The 27,945-nt window shown below is 40.3% G+C and overlaps 1 protein-coding gene across 7 annotated transcripts in view; it reads left to right on the top strand.

Moving 5' to 3' along the window:
• The window catches only part of AKAP9 (A-kinase anchoring protein 9), a 203,337-nt gene that overhangs the window by 36,703 nt on the left and 138,689 nt on the right, over nucleotides 1-27,945 (top strand). For all 7 annotated transcript variants that reach the window (XM_077808122.1, XM_077808119.1, XM_077808120.1 and 4 more), the window contains exon 2: nucleotides 4,689-4,937. In XM_077808122.1, coding sequence (XP_077664248.1) covers nucleotides 4,689-4,937 — 249 coding nt within the window. The remainder of the gene's footprint in view (nucleotides 1-4,688; nucleotides 4,938-27,945) is intronic.

Below are 27,945 nucleotides of genomic sequence, written 5' to 3'. Positions count from 1 at the left end.
TCAGGAAGACAGTACTATATCAGTTTAGCTTTGGCTCACATTCCTTTCACATTTGGAAGGTTATTTTTTGAAAATATAAAACCTGGAAACTTAATATTGTTTAAATGAAATCTTAATTTTTTTAGAATTTGTTGGCCTTGCCTAAAATGATTGCTATGGAATTCTTCCAATTTGTCACTGAAGGTAGGTGTGTGTTTATTTTTTTTTTCAAGCCCTGACCATATATCTTAATTCTAGAGCCCTGTCTTTGGAAGGAAGTCTGTATTTTAGGTTCTCCTTTCTTCATGAGCAGCAGAAGTATTTTTGAGGATTGCATATAGTGCATTTCACCTCTAATCCAAATTGGGGTTTTAAAATAAAGAAACACAATTTTCTATTTGCTTTTTTGAATTTTGATTAAATTTCTGAATTTGAAATCATAATTTTATTATTTGACTGTGCAAATTTTAGGGTAAAAATTTCTAAGATATGTACATGCAGTTGGTGCATGCTAATACCAGATGTGTATGAAAATCTGTCCCTTTCAGAATACAAATGCCCAATTATGTACCGAGTGGACGTTCTTGTGAAAATAAGGTGCAATCATTATTTGAATGTCCAGATTAGGTACATACATTTATACATGCCCATATTTAGTCTTCTTTAAAAGAAAGTTCAGTCAGTTGTATAATATCTTTAACCAAAATTGCTAGGGTTTTATCTGATAATTCCTCATTGATAAAAATTGGTAGCTTAGTTTTAAAAAGAGAGGAATATAATGTAACTAGATGCATCACCCAGACAGTCCGTACTCGAGGGGATTAGAATCCTTCAGTTGTTCTTGTTGGAGCTATTTATCTAATTTTGTAGGCAAATAAAAAATATAAAGTTGCACTGGAAGAAGCTGCATTATCTTTTATCTATTACATAAGGTTTCATCCACCATAGAGTTGATGGGATACTTTAGAACCAGTATATGTGTTCCAGAAAGCTCACAGTTATGTTTTCTTGCAGCAACTTTAGCTGCAGAGACAATGTTAAGGTTGCAAGCTGGCTTTAGGTAACATAAAAATATGTGATCAAGTTTGGGAAGAGAATGCTTGATCTCTGACACAGTCTACCTCTCTTAAAAATTTCTCAATACTTACTTCTGAAGGCCACACCCACCAGCTTGCACCAGTTGTCTCATTTAGAAAATACTCTAGGTTTTACTTATGACAAGAATGACTTAGCTAGCTGTTTTGTTGAGGTAACATACAGTCTCAAACGGGACTATGTTAATGCAAACTAGTTGCCTTTTAGAGCTCGCCAGCAGAGTCTACATGGGCCCGGGTGGCTAAAAATTAAAATACTTCCGTAACAACCACTTTTGCAGCAGCTGCTCTGAAAAAAGTGGGAGGAACCAAGCTAACTCTCCCACAAGACATGTGATGGAACTCAGTAGTGGACTGTTTTGAGCACTGTATCAAGAACTGGCCTAATCTAATGACAGTTTGTGAACAAAATTGTGAAAAAATAGATGGCATTGCCACAGCCAAAGTTCTCAACATCGGGCTTAAGAGAAATGTTGAACACATGCTGAGTACCCTGAAGCCTATTTCTGTAGCCTTGAACAAAATGCAGGGAAATAGCTGTTTTATTGCTGATGCTGTTGGAAGGAACTGAGTGAGATTTTAAAAAGAGAAATATGCAATGACAGAGTTAAATTACAAGCATTAAAAAAATGAATGGGACAAGCACTATCTCCAGCTCATTTTCCTGCGAATATTCTCAATACTCGGTACCAGGGTCAAACCTTAACTGCTGAAGAAGAGGAGTTGGCTATGACATGGACATCCAGCAGTCATCCCTCCATAATGCCAACTATAATAAACTTCAGAGCTAAGGGTGAACCATTCAAGAAACATATGTTTGCTGATGATGTTTTAAAGAAAATCACACCAGTGAACTGGTGGAAGTCACTTAAGCACTTGGATTCAGAGACTGTTGAAGTGATACTCTCACTTTTAACAGCAGGAACTTCGTCTGCCAGTGAAGAGAGAATATTTTCTAACTTTGGACTAATTCGTTCCAAACTGAGAAATCGTTTGGAACCTGAAAAAGCAGGAAAGCTTGGTTTTTTGTTTTGTTTTGTTCTCCCCCTCCCCCAAGATTATGAACAAACAGGAAAATGAAGGTGAAAACGACTGAGTTAGCCACAGAAGCCAATATTTTAAGTTTCTCATGTTGACCTGGCTGACACGGTCGATTTAATTTTTGTTTTGTTTTTTTAAAATATTTCATTTAACTATTTTAGTTAAAACAATTTTAACAAAAACAAACCTGATTTTAAAAAACTTGACTGTTTAACTAAATTCGAAAATTCATATGCTTGTTTTGTTAAAATATGTTTGCTGTTGAAGAAAAAAATCCAGAATACATAACATTGTCGTTTTATAAATAAAATAATTTAAATGTCTGTCTGGTGGTGGTCTTCTCCAAATACAGCATGGCAAGAAAATCCTCCAAATATTAATGATTAACCTGTTGAACTGGAGATAGTTCACCTCCCAATGACTTCATAAATATCTGCTTCAATTACCTTTGGTAAATGAAATAACCAAACAATCATTCATTTTCTGATATAGTTGTAAAACTAATTTGAAAAGTTTTCAAAATAAATCACTTAGAAATGTATAGTGTGTACCTTCTAAAAATGAAACCTACATCTGTATCTGAGTTGTGAAGAATATGTATTAAGGTTATAACAACCAACAAGAATGCACTTTTTATGTAGAAATCCGTGATTAAATTGAGTCTTCCTGACTAGTGATTTAAATTATGATTTAAATCAATTTGATTTAAATCAAATCCACCCTGACACGGGCCAGTTAGAATGCTTTACAAATCACACCCCTTTGGTGCAATTTACTGCACTGTATGGACAAGCCCTCAGAACATGTATTGGTATCGTGAAGAGCTAGCAAATTAGTATCCTCACTCTTCCCTCTGTTAAGAAGATAAGTCTATGATGTATCCTATTCCTTACCTCAACGTGGTGGTGGGGAATCTCTTCTCTCTCCCTGGTGTAAAATACTTATTCTCTGGCAAATGTTCTGAAATATTAAAAAGTTTTATTTATTTTAAAAATAGAAAAAGCCTTGTTAAATATTTAAACTAGTTAGGGATGTAATGAAGAGAGAGCGGAAATAAATGCTAAATACGTAGGTGAGTATTTTTTGCTCAGCAAATCTCAAGGTCCTTCTGAGCAGAGCAGAAGCTATATTCCACATTGTCAGCTGTCCTGAGGCTGCAGAATCCTGTTGGGAAAATAAGAACATCTTTTATTGCAGTGAGACAAAAGTATTAGCTATGGAAGAAATCATAGTTGATTTGCAAGTAGCATCTATGTTTAATTTATGGCTTTCTCAGCTATCTTGAGGTTTAATGACAATTAGAAAACACAAAAGTGACAGCTTGCATTGTGACAGAACAGAGACTGGGAAGGGGAGATCTTTGCCAAATTGGAAATCTTGATTGATTCACTTGAGCATTGACAAAGAGTTTGAATGGAAGCCTGGCTCTCTGGATTGGTGAATATCATGAGCAAAAATTCCAATATTCTTGTATTATTTGATAGAAACTTTTTTTTTCCAAGTTGACAGTGGGTTTACCAAAAAGATCGGTATTAATGGACGTAAAATAGATATGAAAGTCTAGGGCTATATTTAAATGTTGTTGTGTTTGTAAGTGTACGTGCTTAATAAAGTAATATGGTTTGCAGCAATCATTAATGTTGGACTTTTTGAGGTGGGAGCATAAAACCTGGTGATGGATAACACTTTGTTAATGTCAGTTTAATTTTGTCTTTACATTTGTAAAAAACATAATTATTATTTTTCTTTCTTGAACAGAAATTCTGTTCCAGTTAAGAAAAATATATTCTAAATGGATTTTCACATGTAAACTGTTACATCTGATTAAAAGTGATAAGCTCTGTAAAAGGCAGTGTCTTAGAGTATTTGGATAGCTTACGTACTAATTGGTTTTTCAACTGTGCTGTGTCTGGATCACCTGCGACTTTTTATTCATCATCATGTTTTGCTACAAGGTAGAGTATCTTGTAATTTGCTTGTTGTCTTTCTTTCGTTAAACGATTTTCTAAAGATGTATTTTACTTTCTTCTATGTTTTGTTAGTAGCTTGGGCTGGTTTCTTGATTTCTAAAAGTTGTTTTTTCTGAAGAGTGCAGTGATACATATTTGGTATGAGAAAGGGTTGCTCTTCTGGTTTTATTTCAAAGCAGATAAAATGAGTTTCATAGTCTTGTTGGTGTGTAAGGTAATTATTACAAAATTAGAGAAATTTAAGTTTCCCTAAGAAAATGAGATCAAAGATTATTTTATCACCTTTGTGCTTTATGTTTAACTTCGAATCTTTTGATTTCTAGATAGCTGTCCAATAAGTACATACTTATTGTTATGAAACCTGCAAGACCTATATTAAATTATCATTATGCTGCTTATATATTGTACATTTTAAACATTATTTTCATGCTTATATTAAATTGTATTGAAGGGTATTTGGAATATGCAGCATTAACCTCAGCTTTGTTTTCTACAGAGATTAGTCAGAAGATTTATGTAGAACGGTCCATAAGCTCTCATAATTGGTGTCATTAGTAATAAAGAAGACAACTTTCACCTTAACAGGATTTTCTCTTATGTGCAGCTTGCCCAGTTTAGACAACGGAAAGCACAATCTGATGGGCAGAGTGCATCCAAGAAGCAGAAAAAAAAGAAAAAGGCATCAAACACCAAAGATGAAGAATCTATACAAGATGGTCCTGATACTGACCGGTCACAGGGTGATGAGACATCCACACACCAAAGAGGAGCAGCTGCTACTGCGGAGTTTGCTATAATGAGGACTTTACGCAGTAGAGAAATGATCAAACATGACCAGACGTATACCATTGAAGTAAGTGTTATCTGGTCTTAAGCAATTACATTATTTTCTATTTAAAGATGGGCTCTTTATATTTTACTAAATGGCAATGAATATGCAAATAAAAATGAGTGGGTATTATGAGAATATTGACATTATTCCCTTGCCTCAACCTCCATGCTGACATCCCTTTATGCCCAGAGCTGACACTTTCCATTTGCTTGCTGGTGACATATTTTTCTATGGCACGATAACTGAGCTGTAGAATATGAAGCATTTGTTGGCACAGTTGTGTGCATTCCTTGATAGGATAAAAGCTATATGTATTTTTTTAAAAGCTTATAATAAAATGAAAAGTATTACATAGGAGTACCCCCAGAAATTTTTTACATGGTTTGCACAACTGAACCCCCTAGTGTTCTTCCACTTTGGGGCTCTCCACTGCCCCTCTCCTGGCCAGCTACCCTATGCAGGTGCTCACTCCAGCTCCCTGTACTTATAGTACGTCTTGAGGCTCTTGATGAGCGAGTCCTGTGGGCTCAGCAAAGGGGACATGAACTTCTAGAAGCAGGGTGAGGCTGGGCAGGCTTCTGTGGGGGAATCCCTGGTGCGGGAGCCAGCCTGTGGCAGCAACATTGAGAAGCAGTGCTGACTACCCACCCAGGTTTTGTCCCATGGCTCTTCAGTGAAGGTGGGTGCTGCTGGGCCAAAATTGAATGACTGGTGTGACCTAGTGTGTGAGGGTAGCAGTGCCATTTAGGTTTGGCCCTCTACCTGAGTCTGAGTGGCTCTGTGACCCTCATGTGTCAGGTTTTAACAGCACTCACTCAACAGGCCGCGGGGCCTAACCTGAGTGGATCTGTGACCCTCATGCACCAGGTCACAATACCAGTGACTCAGTTTGGCCCCCTGCTCCCCGGCATGATGGAAGGACTGTGGGGCCAAAACTGAATAGGCAGTGGGTCAGCCAGGGCTACTTCTCCACGCTTCTGCCATGGGGCCAGCTTCTGTACCAGGGCTCCCCTCTCAATGATACACATCGTGTGTACCGTGCCTACAGCTGTCTATGCCTCTGGTATTACACTGTTATAGTTTTAAATAAGTACAATTGTGGTTACTGGTAAGGAGAAAAAAGCAAACCTAAGCATTTTTCTGGAATTCATAAAGTAATTTGATTCTTGCTGGTTAATGGTGACTAGGAATTTATTTTGAAAACACTAATTTGGGGGAGGAATTGGATGCTTTAGGGAACTTGGTGCTCCACCTTTTACTACTTGTTGGAATTTAACCCTGGTCATTAGTGTTTACCATCTGAAGGTTAAAAAATGGCCTAAGTGAGATGGATTGGCAGTCGCAGTTCAGTTCTGAGTGGACAAGTGTTCCCATAACAAAATTCAGTACTATTGTTATACATCTAGGAACAAGAAATGCAAGCCATGCCCACAGAATGGGAGACTGTATCCTAAAGCACTGACTATGAAAAGGATCTAGGAGTCATAATGGACAAGCAACTCAACATGACCTTGATGTTGTGGTACAAAGGGCTAATGTGATCCTTGGATGTATAGATGGGGGAGTAGTAAGCAAGAATAGGGATGTGATTTTTACCTCCATATATGGCATCGATGAGACTGATACTAGTATACTGCATAGAGTTCTGGTGTACACTTTTTAAAAAGGATGTTCAAAAATTGGAGAGGATGCAGAAAAGAGACACAAAAATGATTTGATGGTTGCAGAAAATACCTTAAAGTGGAAGACTTAAAGGGATCAATCTGTTTAGCTTATCAAAAATAAGATTGGGGGAGGGATAGCTCAGTAGTTTGACCATTGGCCTGCTAAACCCAGGGTTGTGAGTTCAATCCTTGAGGGGGCTATTTAGGGATCTGGGGCAAAAATTGGGGGGTTGGCCCTGCTTTGAGCAGGGGGTTGGACTAGATGACCTCCTGAGGTCCCTTCCAACCCTGATATTCTATGATTCTAAGATTGAGTGGTGACTTGTGTATATAGTGTATAAATACCTTCACGGGGCAAAATACTGGGTACCAAAGGGCTTTTTAATGTAGTGGAGAAAGGTATAACAAGAAGCAATGGCTGGAAGCTGAAGCCAGACAAATTCAACCTGGAAATAAGGCTCAAATTTTTAACAATGAGGGTGATTAACCATTGGAACCAACTACCAAGGGTAGTGGTGAATTCTCTAGTGCTTGATGTCTTTAGATCAAGTCTGGATGCCTTTCTCCAAGAAAGGCTTTAGTCAAACACAATTTATTGATAGGGCTCAATACAGTGTCAACTGGATGAAATTTAAAGGCCTCTGATATACAGCTATAGACCTAGATATTTAAGGTCCCTTATGACCTTAAACGCTGTGAATGTTGGCAGTCTGATCTCCCAGGTGAAGGAACTGAATGGTGACTGAGCTATCTTTTTTAGCTCTGCAGGTGGTTCCTCTGACAGAGGGGCATCTGAACAGCATAGTATTGTATTTGTTGTGTGGACAAATAGCAAGAACTTCAGTTTCTGGAGTTGTCTGTAAGTACCAATTATAAACATCTAGTTCATATGAGAAACCAAAAACCAGTAAGTATTTATGTCACATTCATTTTCAGCGAACCTTTGGTTCCAGCAATTTAGTTGTACTGGACTTTAATTAGTATGATAAGACTGTTAAATTATGCATTTTTTTACAGTGATAAGTGGTACCTTTTCTCACCATTCTGACCTAAGTTAACAAAAATCTTTCAATTCATCTTTATTACGTTTTTAAAAGTGATGGGTGAACCTAGTTTTAAGAAAACGAAACTCATAACACTGGCTAAAGAAAGGCAATGTATAGACAGCTGCTTGTCAAGTTGACCTATTATACTTCAGCTAATACACCTTGATCCCGACCTGCAAATGTCTCTTGCTGTTCCAACCTTGGGCTTTTCTTGAGCAGGCTGCTAATCGTGCCATTTGTGTAGTGGTATTGAGATATGGACAAACATACAGTAGACAGTAGGGTAAGAATATTTCCTGGTGGCTTGATATTTGAATCTACCTATCCTAAAGTGAAAGGCTATGTGTTGTCCTATACTGTGCATTAATGTAAATGATAAAAGGCAGATTCATGACACTATAGATAAGATTGTGAAACCCTTCCATTTTATAAAAACCTCTTTTTCCCACAGAGTCATAAATTGGCTGTCTAGATTTTTGGAAAAAGAGGAATAAAAATTGGAATACAAGGTCTCAGGAAAGAGACATCTTCAGAAACCTCTTTTATAGAATTCCTTTTTAAAAAAACTTGCACAAGATTTTTTTAACATAAATATACATTTTGTAGGTTTGCTGGTTTAATCTTTTGTGCTCTTAATTAAAAAAACTGGCTTTAATTTAAACATCAAATGGAATTGTAAGCAATTGTCTAGTCTGATTGTTTTTGATATTTTAGGAAGATGTTAAAACACAGATGTTTTAATGTGGTTATTGAATATGCACAGTGACTACATTTTTGTTAATAGATTCATAGATTCCAAGCCCAGAAGGGACCGTTATGATCATCTAGTTTGACCTCCTGTATAACACAGACCATAGATCTTTCCCAAAATAATTCTTAGAGCATATGTTTTAGAAAAACACCCAATCTTGATTGAAAAATGGTTATTAAGGGGGAGAGTACACCACAAACCTTGGTAAATTGTTCCAGTGGTTATTTATGCCTCGTTTCCAGTCTGAATTTGGTCAACAATTAGGTCAGATTATGCCTTTCTCTGCTAGATTGAAGAACCCATTATTAAATATTGTTCCTCACATAGGTACTCATTATAGATTGTAATCAAGTCACCCTTTAACCTTCTCTTTATTAAGGTAAATAGATTGAGCTCCTGGAGTCTGTTACTTTAAGGCATGTTTTCTACTTCTTTAATCATTCTTGTGGCTCTTCTCTGAACCTTCTCCAATTTTGCAGTATCTTTCTTGAATTGTGGACAGTAGAACTGGACACAGTATTCCAGCATCACATGCAGTGGTGCCAAATACAGAGATAAAATAACCTCTCTATCCCTACTCAAGATTCCCCTGTTTATGCCCCTGAGGATCACATTAGCCCTTTTGGCCACAGCATTGCACTGGGAGCCCACTTGCAGCAAATTATCCACCAAAACCCCACATCTTTTTCACATGCATATTTAATACATGTGCTAAAAACATATTTACACTAATGTGAACTATTAGTGTATATAGAGTAACTCATACATCTCCATTTTTTATTCCGATTTACACTTCAGGGCTCTTCTCCCCTGCCAAATAATGTGTTTCTTGCAATGCCACGTAGCAAAAGCAATACCCACTAAACGGAAAGGATTTGGAAGTGTCAGTGTTCTCTTCTGATCAGCTGAGCATGGCACCAAATAGTGTGGTTTAAGAGTGGACAAAAATGCCAGATCTAGTGGTCACTAGTTATAAGAGTTCCCAATAAAGTGAAGAGGTGCAAGGTGGAGATTTACTTAGTGTGCTTGTGAAAAGAGATTCAATGAAGAAAAGTGAAGTAGAATGATATAATTGTGGCAAAAACAAGAGAAACTATGCTTACAATATATTGTAAAGCATAAACTGCGGGTACGTAAGCAGGATATTTTCAAGAGGGGTTTCATAGTAGTACTCTCGGTTATGGCTTGCTAACCCTACGCTGGGAGAAGAAGCAGAATTTATAACTTCTTTGGCTCCCCTCCCTTCTCACCAATGGCCAAAAAATAAACTCCACCTCCCACTCCTGTACTCATTAAGAATGTTTGAGGTTAGCCTGTCAGTCAAAGAGACTAAACTACAAGTTTCTATATAGAACCTTAGCACTGCCAAAATTGTCTTGTATACTTTGTCAACTACTGTAGACTCCTCTTTAAATGCAGTTATACCCCTGAACTAGATGTTTCAGAGTAACGATGCAAAAGGTTAACCTGTAAGCATTACTGGTTAACCTGCCTTAACCATTAACCCTGGGCCGGCCGGCCAGCTGGCCTGCCAACCCCAGTGGCCACACACCCTGCAGATGGCACGAGCCCAGACACTTAATTGGTTAACCGTTTAAACAACATTTTATCATTTAAATGGTTAACTTTTTAAATGGTATTTACCTCCCTATTTCAGAGGTCCTTGCAAGTTGAACAGCAACATGTGCTTTAATTAAATTTAAATTCTGATAATATATTCCCAGTTTCCCTATTTATAGAGCCCACTTCTGAGTTTCAGAACCACTCCTAGTAGTAACACAATTGAACTGTTTGCTCCATTCAACAAAAAGGGTTTCCTATGGAGCACCACAAGCTGCTGTAGCCTCCTCCAGGAGGGGGTCCTGAAAGAAGCTGTCAGGGCGAGAGGAACTGGTTTTGAGAGTGAATTTAGGAGTCTTCTCTTATTGTGTCAGGGAGGAAAGAAAAAGAAGGAAAGAGGTACCATATTGCACCATTCTGTCCCTCCTTTGATTGATTTTAGATAGGAAAGAGGAAGGAGGCAGGTAACTTGATAGAGCTGGGGGAGAGGAATAATGGGATAGGGGAGCTGTTATGCAGAGAGAAGAGGGAAGGATTTAAACTGTTGGAATAATAAAGGCTGTATGGCCTATACAGATATAGTAGTACAGAGAAACCTTCCTAACCAAATTCTTTAGGGAGAATGTTATGAATACATGTTCTACAGTGGTGCTGTGGAGAGTTACTATCAATCTGAGTAAGCTGGCTCAAGTACTCTTCCAATTCACATTTGCCTGTGCTAAATGGGATAGAGCCTAAACTTACTTTATTATTTTTTTTTTTTTAACAGCAACAGACTTTATATGAAAGTTTTTGAAAACTTTTTGGTGGTTGTAACTCAAATTTGTAGAATGTTGTCACCACTGTTCATTAATAATCTGAATCTTGCTAATTATTCATATGTATTTCTTTCCAAAAAGACCACTGAGTTCCACCTTAATGAAGTTGCTGTTAAATGTAGAACTTTTTTTGCTGCATTCCATTTAGTCTCAATCAGGACCATGTTAGTCAAGCTAAATGAGAAGTGCTTTGGAAGTTCAGCAATTATCTTCCAAGTTTAATGTTTTAATATAGTATCTGTATTGGAGTTAAAAAGCCAAAATAGATTGTTATGTATCTTGTTCTTTACTGTTTAGTGCTGTAAATGTACTGATAGACAAACTAGATTATGATAATCAGACTAGAGTTTGCTCCATTGGAGGTGCAGCCCAAGTAGTAGCCAGGTTCAGGTTAATCTCTCCAACTGAGATTTACAATGCATTTTCTTAGAGCTGTCTGCTCTTTCACCCAACATTATTGTCTTGACACAACATCCTATAAAGATCTAAAGCAAGATTACTGGAAGCATTACAAGGGATTATTTTCTAGCTGAATTTCCAGTTCTTACTTACCTCATCTGTGTAGTAGGATATGTCTTTTTGGTTTTTGCTTTTGTACAACAAAATATATTCAGTAGTTGATGTATGTTGCATTTTTAAGTGTCATGACTGGATTCTCTTTGTTCTTCTAGTATTTCTGTAGATAAAATAATTCACAGCTTTCTGTGATTTTTCTGATTTTGAGTTTTCCGTGTCAGCAAGTGGAACTAGAATTTCCAAATAAAAAAAAAAAAAACCCAAAAACAGAGTCCTGAAGAAACCCTCATTCTTGATGCAGACCATAGCAGATGGAATCAAAGTGTTTCTATTTCTTTACTTTGTGGGTTCCTTTTCTTAAACAGAAGGGATCTGTTCAAAGGACTGAAACTTTTCTTTCCCTTTCTTGGTTATATCATCAGAATTGTAACGAGGGCCATTTTGTTTTCTTTATTGTTCAGCATTTGCAGTCTCATTGGCGACTTCAGTTTATGGGCTTTCTTGCTCTTTTCCTGGGAAGATTTCACAAGATATCTAATTCCCTTTCTTTTAGAATTAAAAAGGTGTCTAATACCTCTGATTAGCAAAATTCACTAGAAAAACTCACCAGAACCTTTCACCTGAAGAAGACTGTTGTTTTTGAAAGGCACAGATAGTCATTAAAATTCCTTAATAATCATGTTAGAGTAGTTCCCCTGAGAGAAGTCTATAGCAATCTGACAGACATAATTTCTCATCGGAGTGTTGTATAGGAGCCAGTTTAAGAAAGGTCGGAGGAGGGAAGAGGAGTGTCTGTTTTTGTTAGAGTCCTGAAGATTACTACAGCTTTTATTATTGTAACTGATAAGAAATAACAATCCCTCTTTTCCCATCCATTGTATCTCTCACCTGAACTTGATCTGTAATGTCCTAAAATCATAGTTGCTATTCTATTAGCTGAGAAAAGTTTATCTCCTTGCTTGGAAAGTGAGAGATATGGAGAGGGACTCGAAATCAGATTTCTTGTATATAGTATAATTTAAATCTTTGGGCCCTAAGTTTGTTTTAAATTCCTGTCTGTCCAGTTTGCTTCTCACAAAGATAATGATATGCTCTGTTTCGTAATTTATTTGTGGTTGGTAACTTTTTTTTACTATTTTAAAAACTCTGATCTCTTCCAAGATGAGCCCCACATGCTTGGCAGCATTTTAGACCTAAATTATACAACAAGCCCCTTTTGATTTAAACAAATCAAAACAAAATAAACTTGGAGCAGTAGCTCTTGATTGTGCTTTTCTCCAGACAAGTGTATGTTTAGTAAACCGTCTTAAGAATAGACCAAAGAATTTTAGCTTCTGGCCAAGCCAAAATTTATCCCAATTTTCCATATTTTATTTCCATAACTTTCTCTAAATTCCTACAGGGTTAGTACCTGAGATCTGCAGCATCTTATTAGGTAGTTCAAGTTTTTAATTTTTAAGTTCAATTACTTCTGACATGAAAAGATTTCAGCTTTGCTAACTCACTTTTCAAAATACATGATGTCAAGTTAGAGGCAACATAACTCTTCAGTATTAATAAAAGAAAATACAATTCAAATATCATTCAGATAGTGTACACTATAATTTCAAAATATATAATATAGCAGCTAAATCAGGGGTGGGCAAACTTTTTGGCCTGAGGGCCACATCTGGATATGGAAATTGTCTGGTGGGCCATGAATACTCACGAAATTGGGTGTTGGGGAGTGAGGGCTCCGGCTGGGGGTGTGGGGGTTGGGATGGGGCCGGAAATAAGGAGTTCAGGGTGTGGGAGGGGGCTTCGGGCAGGGGTATGGGGGGGGTGAGGGCTCTGGGGTGCATGCAGGAGGGTGGGACCGAGGGGTTCGGAGGGTGGGAGGGGGATCAGGGAGGGGGCAAGAAGTTGGGGTGTGGGAGGGGGTCCGGGTGGCGCTTACTGGAAGCAGCGGCATGTCCCGCCTCTGGTTCCTATGCAGCGGCACGGCCAGGCGGCTTTGCGTGCTGTCCCATCTGCAGGTGCTTCCCTTGCAGCTCCCGTTAACCCCATTTGCTGGCCAATGGGAACTGCGGGGGCAGCGCTTGGGGCGGGGGCAGCGTGCGGAGCTCCTTGGATGCCCATACGCATAGGAGCTGGAGGGGGGACGTGCCGCTGCTTCTGGGAGCCGCGCAGAGCAAGCCTCTGACCCCGCTCCTCGGCAAGAGCTTAAGGGCTGTATTAAAACATCTAAAGGATCTGATTCTCCCCCTGGGCCATAGTTTTCCCACCCCTGTGCTAAATAAACACCCGCTGGTGATAGAGAGAGCCCTGAAATGTTAAGCTTATTATAACAGGGTGGCTATCAAAGAAAGATGCAGAAACGGGGATCTCGAGTAGGAGTAGAGAGTTATTTTACTCTGTATTTGGCACTGGTGCTACCGTTACTGGAATACTGTGTCCAGTTCTGGTGCCCACAATTCAAGAAGGATGTTGATAAATTGGAGAGGGTCCAGAGAAGAGCCACAAGAATGATTAAAGGATTAGAAAACATTCGCTACAGTGATAGACTTAAGGAGCTCAGTCCTTTTAGCTTAACAAAGAGAAGGTTAAAGAGTGACTTGACTATTGTCTAGAAGTACCCACATGGGAAACAAATATTTAGTAATGGGCTCTTCAGTCTAGCAGACAGGCATCACATGATCCAATGGCTGAAAGTTGAATCCAGACAAATTCAGACTGGAAATAAGATATATTTTTTTAATGGTGAGAGTTATTAACCATTGGAACAGTTTACCAATATTGTGGTGGATTTTCCATCACTGACAATTTTTAAATCAAGATTGGAAGTTTTTCTAAAATATCTGTTTAGGAATTATTTTCGGGAAGTTCTATGGCCTGTGTTATGCAGGAGGTCAGACTAGATGACCACGATGTTCCCTTCTGCCTTAGAATCAGTGAATTTAATTGGGGCCACTGGGAGCTTCATCTCCCAGTGGCCCCAATCCATCCATAAGATGACTTGGCATACGCACTAGCAATGATGACTGCTCTTACAATAGCAATCAGATTTGTTGGTGGTGAAATAAGTTATTCGGAGGAAAGGCTATAAAGCTTTTTTCCTTAAAAATAAAAGAAGGAAAAAACTGTAAAAGAAGAACTTAGACACCTTCAGCTGTGATTCTAAAATAATGATATTCTATCTCCTCTCTCCCCCCGCCCCCTGAAATGGATGGAATTCCCCTTACACCTATTCTTAGCATTCCTTCAGAAATTAAACCTGTAAGGTATCATCCGTCACTTGAGGATGACACACCTCAAATGAGGGTTGGAATCAGCTCAGTGAATGAAAAACAACAAGCCCACCTTTAATATTGGCCATATGACATCAGTACATGGTATAAAAGATTGTGACTGTTTCTACTGATCTGTCTGAATCCTAAAATCCAACCATCTCCGAGACCCCTTAAGGGCTCCACAGCGGGGTAGAATAATCTTAACAGAATCAAAGGCCTATTCCATGAGTGACTCAAATAAGCTCTACACTGCCACAGAGAAGTCTGTAAAAAGAAAAGGAGGACTTGTGGCACCTTAGAGACTAACTAATTTATTTGAGCATAAGCTTTCTTGAGCTACAGCTCACTTCATCGGATGCATTCAGTGGAAAATACAGTGAGGAGATTTATATACACACAGAACATGTAACTTTCTCCTCCTTCATAGACAATGCTTGATGGATAGGAGCTTCTTGTTGTTTATAGTGCCCAGAAGTGTGCTAGTATATTTTATGTAGCTCATGGTACAAATAAAAACAATTGGTTTTCCCCCAGAGGTCCTACAGCCTAGAGTTTAGACAAGATATGAATGAGAGCAACAAAAAGTGGGAGAACATCCAGAGGAAGAGGAGAACAAGAGTTACAGAAATATATAACTATCAGAATCTGTGTGTGTGTGTGTGTGTACTTATGTGTATCTATAATTTTGTTATCCCTTTTTGGCCCAAACGATTAGCCAATTTTGGGGGTCTTAGAGGCTGTTTCTGTTGGGGGAAAGATTAATGATGGGGTCATGTATTTCTTTGATGAAATTCTGTTTACTTACAAAGAGTGTACGTAAAGTCCTGTTTCCCTGAATGCAAGCAGGAATCAAATGGCAGGAGATAGTTTCTTTGCTCATGGTTCCAAGCCCTCTTTCCAGATGGCACGCTACCCAAAACTTGATATCTTAGCTTTTTCTCAAGGTCATGCTGTAAGGGCTTCTCTGGTGGTCTCTGGAGCTTCTTTGCTGTCTTCTCTGTATGCTTCTGTAGTGATTCGGTTGCTTCTTTCGATACACACAGCTCCCTCAAGCAATATCCAGCTCCCCTGCGTTTGTGTTCAGACAGTATGGCTCAACTCTTACTCCAGACTTCCATGTAGCATGTATTTTGGGCAGTGGCTCTTGTAGTTGCAGCTATCTATTCTATTTGACATTTATCTTGAATGAAAAGCAGCTGTTATACCCACCAGCTTCAAAGAGGTTTCACCTAATCCTGCAGTATAACAACATAGGGGGTACAGAGTCTTTTAAAAAATTTACTGTGAATTTTTAAAAAGATTATGTGAATTGTTTATATACTAAGCCAATTTTCTTGTTGGAAAAAGGAAAAGATGGGAAGGTGAGAGCAGGAGAGGATGAAGCATGTGGAGAGGATTGGCATAAGGGAGGGAATGGGGAAACAGTACTGGTAAAGATCACAGTTACACAGGGGCATGGCTAGGCAGGTAGAAAAAATAATTGGTGGCACTGCCAACTATTGGATTAGTAAATCCTAAGTGATGGGTCCTGAGGAGTTTGGGAATTGAGAGGGGCAGTAATGTTGGTCAAGGCACGAGAGAGAGAGTAGGAACACTGACAGGAGACAGAGTTCTCAGAGGAATGAGGGAGAGAGGGGAGAACTAAGAACATGGAAGGAGAGTAGAAACTAAAACAACATGGAGAAATAGGGAGATAGGATTTTGAAGGTGAGAGAAAGTTAGTGAACGTCTATAGTATTAATACCACCAAAACAACTCAACTGAAGGAAAAGCTTTTTAAGGAGAAGAAAAGAGATTAGATGTCTAGTAGATAGGAAGATAAAAGAAAGATGAGAAGGGAAAGTGACGTAAAAGAAAATGAAGTATAATAAAAATACGTGAGAGAGTAAGTCAGGCTACTCTCTCAGCAGCTGCCCCAGCAAATTAGTTTTATGTTGAAGGGCAGAGGACTGTTTGCTTATTAGAGAACTCTATTTGAAAATAGTTTGTCTAATAAAATTAATTTTCATTGTAGGAAAGAGTAGATACCCAATGACATAAAGGAAAAACTGAATCCAACATGCACCATCTGGACAAAGGGCTGCCAAAATTATTATCTCTTTCAGCCTACACAGACAAGCTCTGGATTGAAGACGTACACTCTGTCTATAAATACTAACATAACTCAATGCAGTTGCTCTGCAACAATAGAAAGTTTCATTTTGGTTTGACTGTAGATTTAAAAGATTAAGTTCAGTATCGCTGAAGAAAAGGGAAGCTGAGCTATTTAAAAATTCATAAAAGTTAAGGTAAAAATCTCAGGTTCAAAATTTCCTATCCCATGCTTGAAATTTCTTGCCTATGTGAAAAAGAGAGGGAACCAATGATAGAGAAAATTCAGAATCTGAAAAAAATTACATCATAAAAGACCTAAGGTCAAATTCTGCAGTGCCTTAACTCCATACAGCTCCATTCAGTTTAAATCTTATTTGAAGTCAGTTGGTTTGTTTTGTGTATAAATTAACATAGAATTTGTTCATTTTAAGTGGAATGGCATTAGAGAAAGGAACTAAGACAAAGATCTACATAATAAACAGTCAGCACTTTGTGTTCATTAAACCTTACAAGCACTCGTGTAAGGAAGGTAAGTATGAGGAGGAAAACAAATCACAAAATACCTTAGGGTATGTCTACGATGGAGCCAGAGGTGTAATTTCCAGCTTGGGTGGAGTCATGTGGGTAGCTTTGATTGAGCCAGCATGCTAAAAATAGAAGTGTAGCCGCTGTGGGCAGGTGGCAGGATGGGCTAGATTCATGAGTAAGTACCTAGGGTCCTGAGCAGGATTCTGGATAACGAACCCATCCTGCTCCCTGCAACTACATTGCTTTTTTTAGTGCACAAGATCAGTCAAAGCTAGTGCACGTATGTCTATCCGAGCTGGAAGTTACACCTCCAGCTCAAGTGCAGATGTACCTTTAGTGTATAAGGAATTCATATAAACTTTAAAAATGAACCACAGAATTTAATTGACTTATTCAACACCAGAGCGGGCCAAAATTCGGAATTTCTGTTTTTCTGTGAACCAGGGTTCTGAAAATTTTCATTTCAGAAACACTGAAACATGGTGTTTCTGAAACTAAATAGGCTTCCCAGATTTCCAGCACCTGCTAAATGAAGAGGACATGATTCATATCAGTTTCACTGCTGCCATCCCTGGCTAGTAGCCATGAAACTGATTTGAATCAGGGCAGCAGCTGTGGGGAGTAGGGAATATGCAGTTTAGTTGTTGCCAGGTCAGTCCCAGGGTAAAACAGAGACAAGGTGGGTGAGGTAATATTTTATTGGACCAACTTCTGTTAGTGAGAGAGACAAGCTTTCAAGCAGCACAGAGCTCTTCTTCAATCTGGGAAAGGAACTCCATATTGCATTTTGCTGCGATGCTAGGAACAGATTGTTTCCCGTAAGTAGTTAACACATATTGTAAGGGATCATTCAAGTTCCAGTGGCCTGTTAACACCTCAGCAGTCACAGGACAAAAAGAGGGGGTTGTGTGTTACAGATTGTTGTAATAAGCCATAAATCCAGTATCTCTGTTCAAGTCCATGATTGTTGGTGTCTAGTAGAGTAATAACTTAAGCTCCCAGGGTTATCTTTTCAAAGAGTTGTGCAGGTTTCCTTTGAGGATGAGGACTGATAAGTCAGATATAGAGCGATAGCTTTGTGAAAAGTGTTCACCCACAAATGGTAGAGTGTTTTTTGTCTTTTATCGTTCTCCTGTGTGAGTTCATTTGGGAGCGTAGTGATTGTCTGGTTCCACCCTCGTAGTTGTTGTTGGGGCACTTAGTGCACTGGATTAGGTATACCACATGTTGTGATAGGCATGTGTAGCCCAGGAGGCCACCTTCCCCAGGAGTCAGGCAGCCTGGGGTGCCAATTGGCCAGATAGTCTGGCTCAGGGGCAGGGAGCCAGAAGGCCATGAGAGCCTTGGTGTCCTGCTGCGATGTTGGACCCCTAAACTGTGGGGGGATGTCTACATTGCAATAAAACACCCATGGCTGGCCCATGTCAGTTGACTTGGGCTCACAGGGCTCGGGCTGCAAGACTATAAAATGCAGTGTAGCTGTCTGGGCTCAGGCTGAAGTCTGGGCTGTTGGACCCCACAAGGGGGCATGGTCCCAGATCCCAAACTCCAGCCTAAGTCTGGACATCCGCTCTTCAGTTTCATAGTCCTGTGAGCCTGAGTCAGATGACATGGGCCAGCTGTGGGTGTTGTATTGCATTGTAAACATACCCTGAGAGTCATGGCTTGAGCCGGGGATCCCAGGTTGTCAGGCTTTCAACCTCACAGCTGGGAGCCTGGAAGTCTTGAAAACCATGGCTTGAGCTAGGGTTCTCAGGGCTTCCAGGTTCCCTGCTGCGGAGCCAGGAGCCCATCCTTGGCTCCTTGTCCAATTCCCGGTCTCCTTGCTCAGCCAGTCCTAGTCTTCCCCTCAGGGCTGCTCATCTGAGTCCCAGTTTCCTCCCAGCTCCTTGTCTCTAGTCTTCTTGCCCAGCCAGTGCCAGTCCTTCTGGCTTTTCATCTGATCTGTTGCCCTCCTAGACTCAATTCCTCTTCACGCCCTGCTCTCAATCTTTTCCTACCCTGTTCATCATCCAAGACTCCTTGCTCAGTCAGTCCCAGTCTCATTCTGCAGTCAGTCTCAGTTCCCCCTTACTGGCTCCTTGTTGAGTCTGTCTGTCTCCATCCCTGGGGTCCTTATCCAATCTCTGTCTCCCAATGCCCTCCCAGTCACCTACCTCCCTAGCTTATTGTCTCAGTCCCTTTTCCCACCCTGTTCCTGTTCTCCCCTGTACACTGGCTCATTGTCAGATCTGGTCTCCTGCATGCCTTCTCTCCCGAGTGATTTCCAGTTGTAGTCTACTTCCCCAGTCTCTCCAGCTCCTCATCCATCCCCAGTCTTTGTTCCCCCTTCTCCCCAGTTTCCCCTCTTCTTTTCCTCCCCAGCTCCCTGTCTCCCTGTTCCCAGGCTGTGCCCTTGCCTAGTTAGTGTCAGCACCCCCTCCCCCTCCAGCTGCCAGTTCCAGTTTCTGTCTTTACCCACACCACACCAGCTGCCAGATCCCAGTCTCAAATCTTCCTCCTCAACCCCAACTCTGTCCCAATTTGCACCTTCCCTTCCTGAGTCTGGCTCTTGTCCCCTCTATATTTGAATCAGGCACTTTCCTAGTCCATGCAGCCTAGGCACCAGCAGATATGGTGGGGGACTGAGAGCACAGAATACTCCTGGGGGGCATTCTGCACCAAAAAATTAAATATTCTGCGCACAATATTTTAAAATTGCAAATTTTATTGTCAAAATAACATTACATAAACCCTACAGTTTCAACTATTTTGGTATTTCAAAATAGCTGTCAGCAATTTTTTCTAGGTATTAGTGACAAGGGATGGATCTCTTGATGACTACCTGTTCTGTTCATTCCCTCTGAGGCACCTGGCATTGGCGACTGTTGGAGGACAGGATACTGGGCTATATGGACCTTTGGTCTGACCCAGTATGGTTGTTCTTATGTTCTTTTGTAACAGTACAGACACACAAAAATTCCTCCAGGAGTAGGGAGTTAAAGAAACCCCTATGACAACCCAGTTCCTGTTTCTCTGCCCCTTACCCCTCCCCACCAGAGCCCAGCTAGGGGGCAAGACATCCACAACCCGTCCTCCCCCAGAGCCCAGCTGCGGGCTCTCCCTCGCCCAGACACCCATCCTCCTTTCTCCTAGAGCCCAGGGATCCAGAGGGAGAAACAGCCTGATGCTCGATACCAGGCTTTCATGGAGTTTCATGCCCACAGCCCTCTCCCTCTCTCAGGACATGCTGGGAATTGCAGTTTCCAGGAACCTTCTAGCTCCCTCCTGCTTCTCCCAGTAGTATCTTCTATGTGCAAGTTGGGCTCTGCTGAGTCCAGTGGACCCCAGTGAGGCTAGTAGCGCTTCAGCCCATTTCTGTGGGGGAAAGGAAATTCTGTGTGCACGTCAATTTCTGCAAAATTCTGCACTGCACAGTGGCACAGAATTCCCCGAGGATTAACAGAAAAGACAGTCTTCCTTTATTCAGCCCCTCTGCAGCTGCAATTACAGGGAAAGTCCTGCTGAGCCCCTGTAGCCCTGGGCAAAAAACCGTGCTCAGTTAGGATGGTGTGAGAGTAGTCACACATTGGAACTTCGAGAGGCTAGAGCATGCTGAATGCGATGGAGTTTTGCAGATTTTATTTTAGCTGTAAAGTTCTAACAAACCTCCACTGAACATGTGCAAATTGAGATTTTAGAAAGCTTATAACTTGGCCAAATTTGACCAGATTGTCCTGGGAGTAGCAAAAGGCATATCCCTGCCACAAAACCCACCCTCCTGCCAAATGTCAAGTCACTGCTCCAAAGCATGGGGCGTTCAAGCTCCTCAATGGAACCATAGTAAGGATTTTTTAATGTGACAAAACACTATATCTTTCCCTAAATTCCTTCTCTGAAATGGCAGAACTCTTTTGACTGAAATGTTCCAAAATATTTAGCCTGCAGCAGGTACCTGGGACAGAAGATTTCAGCCCAAATGGTTAAAGTTTTGCAGTGTTACGTAACTGAAAGCAGGATTTTATAGTGGGAAATGTCAGACAACCTGACATAAGTGGTGCTGCCAATTCCGCTTATAATATTTTTTCTCCTGGGTAACCAGTGGCTCCTATTCCTCTCTACCTCAAGGAAATCCAGATTATATGCTCTGATTAGAGATTTCATATCTCCTATACCTGGGCACAGCACATGTCTTGTTATATGTTTTGGTGAAGGGTGAGAGGTAGGAGAAGATACAAAGAATAATCAGGAACTCTGTTTGTGTGTTGAGGAAAGGAGGCAACTTACACACACAGTTCGCCATTAAAAAGGAAACAAATGCAATTCAGTGCACAATACTGACTTTACTATGGTATTTATACGTTTAGAATGTATACCACAGTGAGATATTTGAACCCACTGTACATGAAGAGCCAGCCTTTAATGCCTCAGAAGCCCAGAGTGGTATGGCATGCTCTGACATATGCACGATGAGAGCCATACAAAAGTATAATCGGAGCCTCTAGTCTGATGTAAGAAGCAGCTATTGCAGAAAGGGAGAGAGCAAAAATCCCAAGAAAACATGCAAGTCCTGAAAGATCGAGAGAGTACATAAAGGACATTGATGTAATGTATTTAATATTTAGACTATGGTAGCATCCACAGCGTAGAAGGGGTAGGTGAAGACACAATGCGTGAGGTGAGGAATTTACAATCTCGCCTAGCACCTTCTGGGTCTGTACTCTTGAATGCCAAAAAAAAAAAAAAAAAAGAAGGTTCTATTTGGTGTCTACAGTTAACGTTAGAGATATTAATAGCAGTATTTGAAATGCCAAAGATCACAGAAAACTAATATTGTAGAATTATAACCAGATCTCATTCTTAATGCATTTGGTAGAAATTTAAGGCCATATAGTTTGCACATTGGGAATTTAGAATACAAAACTCCAACAAATTTAAATATTTTGATGTGAGCAGGCATGTAAATCAGGCAGTGAAGTACCATCAACACTTTTTTGTCTAAAATAAAGGTATTTTCTTCACCAGCTAATAGCCAGCCACTATTCAGAAATTAATTTAAGATTCTGGAGTTTTTATACTAGTTTTCATAGAGGTTGTAGTCCTGTCAGTAACAATAATACATTCAAATATGAATGAGTTTCATTTCTCGTATGTGGAATTTTGTTTCACAATAACAATAAGACATTCTCCAGGCTCAGTGATTTCAGTATCAGGTTTATTATTGATTGCTCTTCTTGCTTTAAGGGGTACTCAGTCTTTGGCCCTGTCCCTTTATTCTACTATCCAAGAAGTGCTAGAATTGGGGGGGGAAATGCTTATGTGTCACTTATTAAATACTCTCTTTTTTCCTACACCTGAGGTATTCCTTAAAAGTGAAATAGCATTAAGTGCTGAAAATAGGCTGTATATGGACTTTTAAAAAGTATGCTACTTTTCAATTTCCGTGGCTACTTAGAGTAACGTAACCTTTGTGATTCTAGTGAGTATGTAGGGGATTTTGTGCCAAGAAAGGTGTGTTCTGAGCAATGCCTACATGTCTGGTACTGTTGAATTCTAATCTTCCTTCTGAAACAAACTTCCTGTGTTGCCTTAGGCAAGTTACTTAACACCTTTGCCTCAGTTTCCTCATTTGTAACATTCCCTCTGAAGATTGTTGTGAGGTTTAAAATCTTTTGGAGGTGGAAAAATGCATGGAACATTGAATAAAAAATAATTAGAAAAAAACAGACTTAAGGTTAGTAAAAGAACTGTTTGTTTGTACAGAGGTTATACATAAAGTTATTTCATAAGCTTGGACCCAGATGTGGGAAAAAAGTCCTGTTTCTGGATATTCTACAGGACACAGATAGTATAACACGCAAAAATTCAGACCTAGAATGTAAGCGAGGAATCGTAAACCTGAAACAAATTGCACAGATATAGGGAGTGAGAAAGGAAAAAAATAGTTTAATGTGCATCACCCTAGTCAAATTATTTTATTATTATTAGGAAATGATTTTTTAAGAGAGAAGCCATACTTCCTTTAAAACTGAATCCTGAGGGTTCAATCAGATGAGATATATAGAAATTAGTGATTCCTATTGACTGATAACTATTGGAAGTATACAGCAATGGGGTAAAATGTAAAGAAAGGGGACAATACAGCCTCACAGAGAACTTCATTTTCAAGTGAGTAAGCAGGCTTTGATCAGCCATAGGAAATTAAATACAATTGTTTAGACCCACAGAATATAAGATGAATATTTGCAAATTGTTGCCAGTTCTGAATATTGCCTGCTGAGGCAGCAAGAGAATAAAACAATAGACATACGTTATTAAGGCTTGATTCAAAGCCCATTGAAGTCAATGAAAATCTTTCCACTGATGTCAGTGGGCTTTGGATCATGCCCTTTAAGTAAAATACGTATCCAAAGAGGTTTAATTTGAGCTCTTTTGGCCAGTATTCTGCAGTTTTCTTCAGACAAATCTTTTGGCAAAACAATTCAATCTTAACAGCCAAACAGGAGATTTATCCAAGCTACCAGAAGTACCACCTATCTGAAAAACAAAACTGTGTGGACATCCTCTTGGAACCTTGGAGCCATCCACAATAGTCTACCCAGATGGAAGAGATAACATGTATCTTCAATTAGCAACTCAGAAACAACAGTGCAGAGCTGTTAGGATATGTAAAGATGTGGGGTCCAGAACGATATCACCATTTTTGCCACATAATATGTGTATTTGCTTCAATCAGTGATGTACACACACTGAAAACACACCAAAGATGTCATGTTGTCAGTCTTTTCTGAGAGTGAACCTGCTAGAAATAACAGTTGTGGGGAAATGGAGTGCATGTTATACAGGTGAAAAGTAAAACTGAACCATAGAAACAGACAGTCCAATGTGATATTTTCTCCCTCTAGCTTAGATTCAGTTAATCTGAGGTGTCTTTTGTCACTGTGTCAAGAGTAGGAGGTGATCTGTTTGTCTATCGCTGCTGGTGCCGCATATCAGTTGGAAGCCTTCCTAAATCAATGTAAAAGGAGTAAAATGAAAAGGTTGCTTTCATGCTGTATAACAAGTGCTGGTAGTCATTAAAGTCTGGGTGGTCGCAATCAACAGAGAACCTCTCAGACTGTATGTCACGCTTCCCTTCCAATTCACTGAGTCAATTAATGCTTACATTCTGCCTAAAAAAAAAAAAGGTGGGACAGAGGGAAATGATTTAAGAAATTATTTGCAGGTGACTGCACATCTAAACTGGGAAGGAGAACCCATGTAGGATGTCTTTCAACTGTGGATATTTAAGAATAAACAAAAAGAAAAGGAGTACTTGTGGCACCTTAGAGATAAATTGGTTAGTCTCTAAGGTGCCACAAGTACTCCTTTTCTTTTTGCGAATACAGACTAACACGGCTGTTACTCTGAAACCTAAGAATAAACACTCAATCTTCTGAATGCACTGGGGACACAGTAGTCAGAACTCTAATATCAGACCAAATTATCTAATAAAGTGTTATTGGGCTACTAAGACTAATCCTGTTAATTTGGAAACAACCACTTAAAAAAGATCCACGACTATTCACTGTAACAGTAGGGAGAACATCACTTACATAACAGCATTTATACAGATTTACTGCATACTGTAGTTTAGTCTGTGTGCCTGTCTTTCTTTCGTCCCAGGAGCCAATCAACATTTAGAACATATTGCTATCCTCTGTATTTGAAATTTGTGGTTAACTCTTCCATTCAGTCACATTTTGTGATACGAAGGATTCACGTATGATGTGTAAGAGGATGTAAATCAACTACTTTAAGGCTCAGACTTCCTCACAAAAGCTGATAGCCACTTACAATGTGTAGTCTTTGCAGGATTCAGTGTAAACCAACAGAAGTCAGTAAATATGTCATTTCGGCTAATGCTGAAAGCAATGAAAAAAAATGTCAGTTAGTAACTGTCAACAGGAGTGCAGCCTCTCCCCTCCTCCCTTGCTTCTGCAGGCATTAGGTGTCACCAACCTGAGGTTGTACAGGGAGTCCTCTGCAACCCTGTCGTCATGGGAGTGAGGGAACAGGACCCTGACAGCTGGGTTGCAGAGGTCTCCCTGTGCTGCTGCAGGGCTGGTGACACCCTTCCTGCAGAAGCAAGGTACAGGGAAGGCTGCAGTCTTGGCAGGGTAGAGTAGAGATCCCCAGCACTCTCAGGTGGTACAAGAGCGGGACTGTAGCGGGCTCCCTGCACTGCCGCAGGGCAGGTGCTACCCAATCCCTGCAGGTGTAATGTGCGGCAAAGGCTGTGGTCTTGGTGAGCAGAGCACAAACCCCAAATCAGGGCTCCAAGAAGGATGAGGACAAGCGCTGGCCTTGAGATAGGCCACCCTGCTGCTGAATGACTCTGTCCCAAGGCAGGAGTGAGCTCCCTCCTTCCCATAACAGTGGGGCTGCAGAGGGCTCCCTGCATGGCCGCTGGGCAGGTGACACCCGTGGGAAAGGCTGTGATTGTGGCAGGACAGAGCAGGGCCTGCTGGCCATGGCCTCAAGAAGGAGGCCAAGTCCCCTGCCATGGGGGAGGTTACTCAACTGCTGAATAATTATTAATAGGCAGAAGGTTTAAAACATACAGGAAGTACTTCTTCACACAATGCACAGTTAACCTGTGGAACTCACTGCCAGGGGATGTTTTGAAGGCCAAAACTGTAATTGGATTCAATAAATAATTAGATAAGATCATTTAGGACTGGTCCTTCAATGGCTATTAACCAAAATGGTCAGGGATGCAAGACGGTGCTTTGGATATCTGTCAGCTTCTGACTGCCAGATGCTGGGACTGGACGACAGGGAATGGATCACCTGCTAATTGCCCGGTTCTGTTCATTCTCTCTGAAGCATCTGGCACTGGCCACTGACAGAAGACAGGATACTGGGCTAGATGGACCATTGGTCTGACCCAGTATGGCTGTTCTTATGGGATGGCCTCCCCCAGGGCTGGGAGCTTGTCCTCTTCCTCTTTGCAGTTCTGGCCAAGGAGGTATGCTCTGCCCCCCACTGTACCTTCCCTCACCCTGCACCTCCAGGGATCGGGTGTTGCTGGCCATGTGGCCATGCAGGGAGTCTTCTTCAGCTGCACTGTTACAGTCCTGCTCCCTCACTCACCAGCCAGATGTGTGGGAGCCATCTCCAGGCAAGAACAGCTCAGCAGTACTGGGGTTCATCTTCCTCCTTGTAGTCCTGGCTGGGATTCTCTGCTCCACAAGGCCTGGACTGCAGCCTTCCTCGTACCTTGGTGTCTTGGGGCACCTTGGCCATGCAGGGAGCCCCCTGCAGCCCTGCTGTCAACACTGCCCTAATCCCAACCCCCCACCCACACACTTAATTTCTAACAAATGTAGAAATAAAAATAGTCTGCCTTTTTTATTTTCAACTAAGTTGTTACAATTTATATGCCGAAAAGTTGGGGAAAAAGTGTAAGTTAAAGGTGCTGGGGTGGCCTACTTTAACTTACATAATCATGACTGGGGCAACACCAGCTCTTTGTCATATCCCCTCTCCCTTCCAACAATTCCATGGAGTTTTACTGTCAAAGTTAATGTTGACTGGGTCGGCATTTGTTTAGGAGATTTCCCTTTGGCAGTATGGAACACCACCTGGGAGATGTCTAGTGGCTGTCTGTACATTCTCTGATTGTGCAACTACTATAGGAAGCTGGGAGGGCATATTGCCCAGAATTCAGGCACACTCCCATCTTCAAGTAGTTTTGATGACCAAACCCTTTAGTGATTCCTTAAGAGTACTAACCCCACCTTCTAAAGTAGTAGTTCACTGGAAACTCCACAAGGAAAACCTTGCCCAAATTACTGGTCCTAGGATGGTATTAACATACATTCCCATTAAGTGCAATTTATTTGACAGGTGCTGAGTGAGTGAGTGGTTCTTAGTCATGTGTTAAATAATTCTAAATCGTGGCTTGTTAATTTACCAAATAAACATTAATTTGAGAAGAAATACAAATAAAAAATAAGTGAATTTCATTTTTATTATTCAGAATAGGATGAAATCATTTTATCTTTCAGACTATTATGTTCATATATTTATTAAAATATTTCTGTAAAACAAGTTTATATAGTAAAGGAAATATACACAAATAGCAATTCAGCACTATTCAAAGTCAATGGAAATTAGGCATCTAACTGCTCTTTGTGTCTTTGAAAATCTCCCTGGTACTATTTAATTACATGGGCCTAGGGTGACCAGATAGCAAGTGTGAAAAATCAGGACAGGGAGTGGAGGGTAATAAGCACCTATATAAGACAAAGACCCAAATATCAGGACAGTCCCTATAAAATCAGGGCATCTGGTCACCCTAATGGGGCCTGATCCAACACCCATTTAAGTAAATGGAAAGGCTCGAACTGACTTAAGAATGTTGGACATCTCTCCTTCCACCATTTTTGCCTATATAGAATTAAGTTTTAAAGTGTACCCTTATATCATTTAGCTTTGGGAAAGATACATAGTATTTTTTAACATGCCAAGTATGGACTTCATGTGAATACCTCTGAAGTTTTGTAGTGATAAGCCTTTAGACATTAAAACTTAAATTGATGCTTTGTTTCAATTGATAATCATGTTTGGTAATAAAATCAGGTCATTCATTGGGCATATTTGTTACTTTCAAAACTGAAGCCCTATTCCTGTCGCTTGAATGCATGTGGATCTGCAGGATATGAGCCTACGTATGCACCTCCTGCAAGAAATCACCTTCAGCGGTCATTAACTTCAGTGGAAATTGAAGGTGTTCGCTGCTTTGCATAATCATATCTGA

This window comes from Eretmochelys imbricata, chromosome 2, assembly GCF_965152235.1.
Source record: "Eretmochelys imbricata isolate rEreImb1 chromosome 2, rEreImb1.hap1, whole genome shotgun sequence".
In the NCBI taxonomy this organism is placed as follows: domain Eukaryota; kingdom Metazoa; phylum Chordata; order Testudines; family Cheloniidae; genus Eretmochelys; species Eretmochelys imbricata.
The sequence above is the reverse complement of the archived record's forward strand: the minus strand, read 5'-3'. Positions and strand labels throughout refer to the sequence as shown.